This window comes from Brassica oleracea, chromosome C2 (genome assembly GCF_000695525.1).
Source record: "Brassica oleracea var. oleracea cultivar TO1000 chromosome C2, BOL, whole genome shotgun sequence".
Lineage (NCBI taxonomy): Eukaryota > Viridiplantae > Streptophyta > Magnoliopsida > Brassicales > Brassicaceae > Brassica > Brassica oleracea.
In genome coordinates, this window is record NC_027749.1 from 14,566,694 (window position 1) to 14,575,250 (window position 8,557).

The window sequence follows — 8,557 nt, forward strand, 5'->3', positions numbered from 1 at the left end:
GAGCCTATATCAACACCCATAAGAAGTTTGTCTATGAAACAAATTTTCCCAGAAGGCTAACTCACCAAGGAGTCATTGAGGCTTGGAATTTCAAGAAAAGCTTCACGGACCAGAAAATTATGAATTTTACAAACTGCAGGTTCTCCAGCACGTCCAGTTGCGAGTATCAGCCCTTCGAAGTGGATTTCAGCCCAACCATGAAGCGACCTTCTCCAGAACCAACCATGGGCTTCAAGAAAGATGTCTTAGCTTTCCATAAATCCCAAAATCATCCGAATTGGTCAAGGAAAAACTAAGATGCAATCAATTTCCCAAAACTGGCCAAACCGACATCAATTTGAGGAAGTCACCAACCAATTCGATTTGGTTCGATCCAGAATTATCTATGGAAGACAGGAGATCATCTCAACCATCCAGAAGACATCCAAGACATCCTTAGCTGCACCAGCACCCAGAGGATCAGACGGATTCTCATTTACCTCAACTTGCCTTATTTGGAATCTCAAGCATTAAAACTCCAACAGCTCTTTTTCCTTCAGTCTATGCACGACATCAGCACCTTCCAGATGATAAATAAGATTCCCAGGAAGCTCAGTTACCCCCTCAAACCGTCCAGATACAAAGAGAACACCATCTACATTCATTTGGTCAAAATTCTCATCATTAAGCCTCCAACGGCTAGTTTTCATGGAGCCATCAATCCCTTTGCTTTCAAGTTTATTATTTCAATTTTATTTATTTATGTCATTTTAAGACGGTTAGAGAGTCCCAGTAGTCGAGCCTATAAAGATCAATTAGTTTGTCTTTGTAAATCACCTTTGAACTTTTATGAATGAAAATACAGTTTTTCTAGTTTTGTCAAAACTATTGTTCTAAGTCTTTTGAGTGTGTGAGAAACAGCTCCAGAGCAACCAGGCTTATCAAAGATCCCTTCCATAGATCTTTGTGGTGTCTATCAATCCATTTCGTCCATCCCAACTACTAGCCAAGCTTGAGAGAGTTACACAATCAGCAAGCAAAGCTCCATCTCATTCCACTTCAACCATCATTTGATTAGGCTGAGAGTGTTACACAACCAGCAGCTTGATTCCATCAGATCCTCTATTTATTTGTCTTTTTATATTTACATTATCTTCATCTTCTCATTTGTGATCCATTTTGTTCATGTTTGCATGATAAAACTCATAAAAATCTAATCTTTTTGTGTTCAGGTTGTAACTTGGATCCAACCTCTATCAATTCGTGGGTTATCTTCCCCTGTGCCTACAACAAGGACGAATCGGTTTGATCAATAGATATTACACCATTGAAAGAAAAGTGAGAATCACTCTCAAGGTTCCAAAAATAATCATTCAAAGCTTATTTTATTTCATTGATCAAATGACCTTCATATAATAGGCAAAGCATACAAATGGTTGGAATACAAAAGACTAGTCAAACCTAGAAATTAGCAACTTATAAAAACAAGGAAAACTTGACCACATACCTTGAATTGACAAAAAATCATAAATGTCTTGACTAGACCGAAATTGAAAGATTGTGGTCGCCAAACTCTTCGGCTGATCTCGTGCTTCTCTATGGTCGACGGTCTCTGAATTGTCGTCAGATTGATATATTATTCGATTATGACTTGTATTTTTTTTGTTGGGCTCTTCTTTCTTTGGGGTGAAACATATTCATAAATACATTTTCGATATACTTCAAACCCATCTCGTTTGATCTCAAATCCATAAGCCAAGCCTGCTGATTCGTGGCGCATCAGATCCAGACCCAGATCCGAACCTCTATTTTCGAGTCGGTTCCGGTTTGGATCTTTGGGTCCGGGTAAAATGTCAAAGTTTAGTTTTGAATTTAAAAAAATTAGAAATTAAACAACAGTGGCTAGTTTAGTAGTTTTGAAAAAAAAACGATTCTGTAAAACTAAATTACCGGACCAAAGTGCGAAGCAAGACTCGATGGCTTCTTGTCTCCATAAGATGAGCATCTCCCATAAGATCTCAATTCTCTAAAACCTTCTCCAAACGATTCTTCAGGGTTTTAGAGAAAAAAAAGAAACTGTAGATGGCCGTGTGGAGTTGTTTACGCGCCTCCTCTCTCTCTTCAACGCGCCGCCGTTTCTCTACTATCCCTCTCCTCTTCTTCTCCCACTCTCCTTCCTTCAACGCCGTCGATCCTCTCTTCTCCCCGTCGCCTTCTCTTCCATCTCCCTCACCGTGTTTCTCCTTTCCCCACCGTCGATTGTTCTCTTCTCTGCCCCCCGGCGGCGCTCCCGAGCTTGGACCAGAATTTCCAATCGCTTCTCAAGATATTATCATCACCGATGATTCTTCTCTGCCGGTACTCGCCGTCGTTGATCTTCTCGACGGGTTCCATCAGTGTACAGGGTTGCCTTGGTGGATGATTATCGCATCTTCGACTGTTGCTGTCAGATTAGCATTGTTGCCTTTGCTCGTTCTTCAACTCAAGAAATTGAAGAGGATCTCAGAGTTGTTACCTCAGTGTCTGTGCTTCCTTCTCTTCTTTGCTTCTTGTTTCATCGTTTTTAAGCTACTTCCGTTGATTATGGTGTGAATGGATTCTGCATATTCTTGTTAAAAGCCTATCAAACTGTTCATTTTTCTTGCAGTGCCTATGCCGATCCCTGAGAGTCCAACTTTAAGAGGATCTATTGATCAGTTTTCTCTTTTTCTTAAAGAAAGTCGAGCAATTGGTTGCCCCTCCTTTTTGTGGTTTTTCCCATACTTATCCGTCCAGGTATAGAAACAACTTCTCTTGTGAATCTACGGAGTAGCAACACTTGCTCACTTACCCTTTTGGCTTTCACCATTTGCAGCTCCCTTGCTTTTTCTTGTTGATGGCTAGCATCCGGAAGATGTCACTAGATGGTCATCCCGGGTTCGATTCTGTAAGTTTAGACTACATAGGTTCTATAGTCACAAAGTTACAGTAGCGTTTTTTTGGTGGTTATGTTTCTGATAGAATTTACTCAAATGTGTATGCCATTGCTCCTCGTTTTTACTAATACTAATTCAGATGCATCTACTCGAATTCTTTTAAGTGTTTGTTTTGACTTAATGGAAAAATAGCTAATCATCGGCTGGCAAAAGTAGACTACTCTAGAATTTATGACAAGTATACTCTTTTTTTTATTTATGTATGGTTTTTTGGTTTAGGTGTTGTAACTAGAACAGCATTTGGAAGCTAGATGATAGTACTGGAATTGTATTAAGAAATTGTGTACCTGTCTTTGCAGGGTGGTGCCTTATGGTTCCAGAATTTGAGTGATCTTCCTGCTGGCTCTTTTGGACCAGTCTTTCCCATTCTAATTGCTGTCTTCCATTACATCAACATACAGGTGTTTTTTGCCAATCGTATAACTTGAAAATAAATGTCAATAGGATCAATATTATTCTTGCTGCTCTTTAGAATTTATTTGTTCAATCAACATTGTTGCAGGTGGCAGTAGTGTTACGCGTCTAACTTTTAATCCCTTTTCCAGATATCTTTTGATTCACCCACAGTTCGTCAAACTACTGGCTTGACCGGGTTGCTCATGAGAGTGAGTTAGTTTAACATGTCTGCCTTGATGTTTTGTAACTAGAACTAAGATTTCATGCTTCCAGATACTCAAGGGTTGTACTTATTTTCTTTGTTTGTAGTATTACAAGTTGTATTTAGAGATCCTAAGTGTTCCTCTGTTCTTTGTCGGCTATGCTATTCCACAAGTAAGTAATTTTCTTCTTAAAATTTCCTGCAGACTTTGAATTCTTCTTTAAAAAAAATTCCTCGCATTACATTTTCTCAGTTATGTTTCTATGAAAACAGAAGCGATGCTGCTGTTTATGTTCCCACAATCTTAGCATTTTTTTTGCAGGGAAGTCTTGTCTACTGGGTAACTAACAGTTCAGTAAGTATAATTCAGGTATGCTATTTCAGTCTCTTTTCGGAATTTTCAGTGAAAAATGCGTTTCCTTGTTTAAATTCCTTACCGAGAAATCTCAACTCTGCAGCAATTGTCTCTCAAGCATCCTACGGTATTAGCAAAACTTGGTTTACTGGGTCAGGGGACCTCCTCTCCAGGCGTTGAGCACTCCATGGAGATCACTGAATCTGTGATCAAGTATGTCGACTCAGACTTGAAAGAGCAGACCCTTTCTCTACAGACGTTAGCACCAGAAGAACTTCTTTCTGTAAGTAGTGGATATATTGATCATCTTTTACTTTTATGTTCCGCTTTTATTTTCTTATAATGGGTGGGGGTTTGGTGTCAGCTTTCAGTTCAGGTCTTGTCAAAAGGTGATAAAGAGACATCCATTCAATTGCTTCGGTGTGTATTTCCAAAGACCTTCCTCATGCTCCTCTAATACTCTTTGCCTACTTTGTACTTACTGCGTGAGTATTATTGTTTTCAGATTAGCTCTTGAAAAGGATCCTGGATATGTGAGAGGTTTGGTTCTCATGGGGCAGGCTTTGTTGCAGAAGATGCAGTTATCGGAAGCAACTGAATATTTAGAGCGTGCTATCTCCAAGGTTAGAAATGGATTCTGAGTTTTGATATCTATTGAATTATTTATCTCTCCTTGTCCCGCAGATGATCTAGTTGGTTCCTGCTTGGGACTATTTTGTACTCAGCAGCAAAATTCTTTATGTTCCTTTCTCAGCTCCTTGATGAGGCTGCATCTGATGCTGAGGATGTTGAACTTTTAATGCTTGCATCTCAATGGGCTGGTGCTGCCTACGTACAACAGGTTTGACCAATCATTAGTGTTTTAAAAATGATAAACATGAAAGTGCCTCAGGTCTTGATTGAGAAATATTTAGTCAGTTATGACTCCTTTGCCTGTCATGTTCCATTGACTCGTGACATTTGGTGTCTGAATTTGTACGTGGCAGGGAAATATGAAAAGCGGAATCATACATTTGGAAAGAGTGGCGAAACTGAAAGAACCAGGTGATGCTAAAAGCAAAGAGCATTACTTTGAAGCATTGCTACTTCTTTCAAGGTACAATACTTTTACAATACATAAGTTTAGGAAACAGACCTTAAGATGATAACTGTTGAAGAGCTAATTATGTGACAAACAAAAGGTTTTGGTTTTGGTTTTGGTTTGCTATCGCAGCGCTTTGTACAAGGAAGGGCAGAGTCATGAAGCTGCAAAGATTTTACGAGTAGTGGTGGATCACAATCCGGCCTACAAACCTCTGCTAGAACAGTGTGAAGATGAGAATGAGCTCGTTAGCGATCTTGCAAGTAGCAGGAAGGATCATTTCTGACAAATCTCCATTTTTTTTTACTATTTGATTGATACGTTTTCTCTGTGGAGACGGTTCAGCCATGTCAATAAGTAATTACTTATATCAAGTTGAATATTTCCACGCTATACTTGTATTGAATATATGAACAATACTTTATCCATGATTTGCCCTTTTTTTTTTGCAAGAGCGTAGCCTGCAACCTTAGACGTTTTCTCTTGAGAGTTCACTATGAAATGCTAATATTAAACTTAGACCAGATTTTAGACCAGTTATAGATTCAAATTCATTGAAGATGTGAATCTGCTCTAGAGACATATCACTAAAGAAAGCTGGACATTGATGGACATTTTGGGAATTGTGCTATAGACTAGTGATAGGTACTCTTTCTACTAAACTAATAGAAGTTGGTTAAACACAGATAATTGTGGTTAGTTCGACTAATTTGTTTCAGAAATTTTTGGTTAATTCAAATAGTTCCGATTCAAGTAATTTGGGTTAGCACAGTTCAAAATTTTGGTTAATTCAGTTATTACAGTTAGAAATTTGGTTAGCAAAATTTAATTTTTTAAAAGATAAACTAATCAATTACCGAACCAAAGAAATACCAAAATATTTCTATAAACCTGCGAAATCAGACTAAAATTTCGGTTGGATTCTGTTAAAAGTCCCAACCCTAGTTTCTGTGAAGGAGAAGCTTATGCATTTGGGTCAGACTTTCTTAAGAGTAACAAGTCCATACACTCAATAATTGTTGATATACAAAAATGTGACGGACACAAAAAAAAAAGTTGAAAGGTGAAATGTGCTATACAAAACAGCTTAAAGAAGGGGATAGGAGAGATTATTTGCAAATCCAAATTAATAAAACTAGGTTGAAAAGTCACAAAAAAAATACAGAAAGTTGAGATTTACTACACATTACATGTTTGAGACTTGAAAGAGTCTGACCCTAGCACACAAGCACACCATCAAACTAGTTTATTCCAATAACAGACATAAGGAAGCGAAGTCTAACACAAACATTTGCAATATCATGACTATCCTGGTTCATCAAACTTGACTGAGGAGGCTCAACCACGCCTGTGAAAACATAAAGAGCCTTTAACTCCTCTGCATACGTAGCACTCCTTGCAACACTGTATCCTACTACCTTCCTCAACACTTCCATCTTCTCCCATATTTTCTCCTCACTGTACACCTGCAAATCACACCATTCCTCTTTAATTTCGATCAAAACCCTACATATTTCGACAGTCACTATTTTAACATCAAGCACAATACTAATCTACCATCACAGGCATGCTTTTTGAAGCTACTCACTCATTCAACTTGGAGATAAAAGCAGAGAGTTGAGTCCAAAAATGTTACTACATGCCTAAATATATGTAAAGACGCCATCACATTTGAAAAAACATCAGTCCAAGAACATACTCAAGACACCTAAAGCATTACCAAACCACCACCATCATAGTAAATGTATGCACAATCTGTCCTCCAAAGTAAAGAGAGCTCAAAACATGAGAGTTCAGAAGGATGAGTCAAAACCGGTTACCTGCACGCCCGGTTTTTTTCTTTTTCTTAGTAGTATTTTTTCGTTTCTCTTCCCCTGTTCCACTTGGCGCACTTACACCTTGGTCTATCGGCTGGTCAAGAGATCAGAGAATGATTTTAAAACAATTTTTTTTGTCAGTTATCTAGAACTTCTAACACTGGTATAACATTTACATCTTAAGGAGTGTTAAATTCCACAATTACGAATTAACCTTGTTTCTTGATCCTTAACCAGGACATGTATAAATAAGCATTGGGATTTAAAGGACTGACACGGCCTCGAGACTATTGGACTCAACCTATAAACTAAGTTCACATCAAACATCACAAGACCATGGATAGAATTCAACATCGAACAAAAATTTAACAAAACCATTTTGATGTTGTTGATCTTCCTTTTTTCTAATGTTGACATGCCCATGAACCATTGCAACAAGACCATTACTAATATATACGTGACAATGCAAATTTATTGTTATTGAGCCAGTGAATCACTCAACAGCATAATCATATTAGTAAGCAGAATTTCCATCCGTAAAACAAATCCAATAACAACAATGTTTACAGATTAGAATTGAGAATGGATCAAGTCTTAACCTCGTTCGAAGATGTTTCCTCTTCCTTTCCAGTAGAAGCTTCAGTTGTAGTACTCTCAAGCTCCCCTGCAGAAACGGTAGTGAGTCTCGATAAGAGCTATTTCACGCAAAATAACATTTTATTATAATCATCACAAACAACCTTCATGTCCAGTCTTAGGTGCTTCTTGCTTTGCAGTCTGATCTTGAACCTTCTCTGGCTTGGCATTTCCTGACTTTTCACCATCTTGTACTTCTTTCTCAGATATACCCTCGTCCCTGATTTTCTCTATCATCCTCGTTGATTCTTTCGCCATCTCCTCATCTTCCTCACTCTGTATGAGAACCGGTTCCGCCCCGTCAAATTCGGCCATGCCTACACCGTGACCAAGCTTGACGTCCTCAAACGAATATTCATCTTTCTCTATTCCACTACTTGTTTCTTCATTAGGAGGAAGAAGAGTCCTCATGACCTTTTGAGTACAAGCGTAGTTTGCCAAGAAGAGACAAAAAGGAACTGAGGATATGAAGGCGATGGTACAGGCGACAACAAGTGGAGGAAACAGGAGTGGAGCTGAAGACATTACAACACCAGCTGTCAGAACCTTCTTCCCAACACTTACTGCCTTACTCCATATCCAACTTATCCTGCCTTCACTCTCTAAACACTCATTTTCCTCCATTGTTTGACTCATACTGGTGGTATCTTTAATTCTGACCTCAAGAGTTGAGAGATAAAAGGAAGTCATTTTTACACAGAAAAGAGAGATGAAAAAAGCGGTTAAACAAATTGCCTTAATCCCAAGTGATTTATTTCATCAAATTGTTCAGAAGATACTTCATGCAAACACAATTTCTAATATGTTTAAGCACATAAACAAATTCTAAAATGGTTAGCTTCATTTCATCTTCCTGTACAAGTCCATAATCAACTAACAAAATCAACGTAAAGAGATGAAAACTCTATAATTTGAGATGGGAAAAGGTTTAATTAAACAGGAAAAAGGAAAACACAAACCTGTTTATGGTAGATTTAGTAGAGCAAGTAGGAGAGAACAATGGGTGGTAGAGACGGAGAAAACTAGAGGCACAAAACTTCTTTAGAGAGAGACAAAATGGAGAAAACACACAAAGAAAGACAAATTACACACGTCGAGAACTGAAGATTGCATGGT

At 38.2% G+C, this 8,557-nt stretch overlaps 2 protein-coding genes across 5 annotated transcripts; one reads left to right on the forward strand and one right to left on the reverse strand.

The window, feature by feature from the left end:
• The first annotated feature begins 1,953 nt into the window (after window positions 1-1,953).
• On the forward strand, window positions 1,954-5,437 carry LOC106322822 (ALBINO3-like protein 2, chloroplastic). 2 transcript variants are annotated; one of them, XM_013760963.1, is made up of 13 exons: window positions 1,954-2,500; window positions 2,627-2,754; window positions 2,834-2,905; window positions 3,254-3,355; window positions 3,500-3,559; window positions 3,660-3,725; window positions 3,875-3,907; window positions 4,065-4,190; window positions 4,272-4,327; window positions 4,413-4,530; window positions 4,662-4,748; window positions 4,894-5,003; window positions 5,121-5,437. In XM_013760963.1, the coding sequence occupies exons 1-13, from the start codon at window positions 2,062-2,064 to the stop codon at window positions 5,272-5,274; spliced, it is 1,551 nt and encodes a 516-aa protein (XP_013616417.1). In that variant the 5' UTR covers window positions 1,954-2,061; the 3' UTR covers window positions 5,275-5,437. The 2 variants fall into 2 exon arrangements, with proteins under 2 accessions (XP_013616417.1, XP_013616416.1); XM_013760962.1 differs by having other exon boundaries at window positions 1,955-2,500; window positions 3,875-3,922; window positions 4,011-4,190.
• A 663-nt stretch (window positions 5,438-6,100) lies between these two features.
• On the reverse strand, window positions 6,101-8,557 carry LOC106324852. Of its 3 annotated transcripts, XM_013762844.1 has the most exons (5): window positions 8,401-8,542; window positions 7,546-8,096; window positions 7,405-7,469; window positions 6,809-6,899; window positions 6,210-6,454 (listed from the first exon to the last, which is right to left on the reverse strand). In XM_013762844.1, the coding sequence occupies exons 2-5, from the start codon at window positions 8,075-8,077 to the stop codon at window positions 6,444-6,446; spliced, it is 699 nt and encodes a 232-aa protein (XP_013618298.1). In that variant the 5' UTR covers window positions 8,078-8,096; window positions 8,401-8,542; the 3' UTR covers window positions 6,210-6,443. The 3 variants fall into 3 exon arrangements, with proteins under 3 accessions (XP_013618297.1, XP_013618296.1, XP_013618298.1); XM_013762843.1 differs by lacking the exon at window positions 6,809-6,899 and having other exon boundaries at window positions 6,101-6,454; window positions 7,546-8,101; window positions 8,401-8,557; XM_013762842.1 differs by lacking the exon at window positions 6,809-6,899 and having other exon boundaries at window positions 6,101-6,454; window positions 8,401-8,549.

Coding starts and splice junctions, on each gene's coding strand:
- LOC106322822 (XM_013760962.1), top strand. CDS start 2,062: ATGGCCGTGTGGAGTTGTTTACGCGCCTCCTCTCTCTCTTCAACGCGC. Junction 2,501..2,626: donor CTCAGAGTTGTTACCTCAGT/GTCTGTGCTTCC, acceptor TTTTTCTTGCAG/TGCCTATGCCGATCCCTGAG. Junction 3,356..3,499: donor TCCATTACATCAACATACAG/GTGTTTTTTGCC, acceptor TCCCTTTTCCAG/ATATCTTTTGATTCACCCAC.
- LOC106324852 (XM_013762843.1), bottom strand. CDS start 8,077: ATGAGTCAAACAATGGAGGAAAATGAGTGTTTAGAGAGTGAAGGCAGG. Junction 7,470..7,545: donor ACCTAAGACTGGACATGAAG/GTTGTTTGTGAT, acceptor CCGTTTCTGCAG/GGGAGCTTGAGAGTACTACA. Junction 6,455..7,404: donor AGGAAACATCTTCGAACGAG/GTTAAGACTTGA, acceptor TGTGATTTGCAG/GTGTACAGTGAGGAGAAAAT.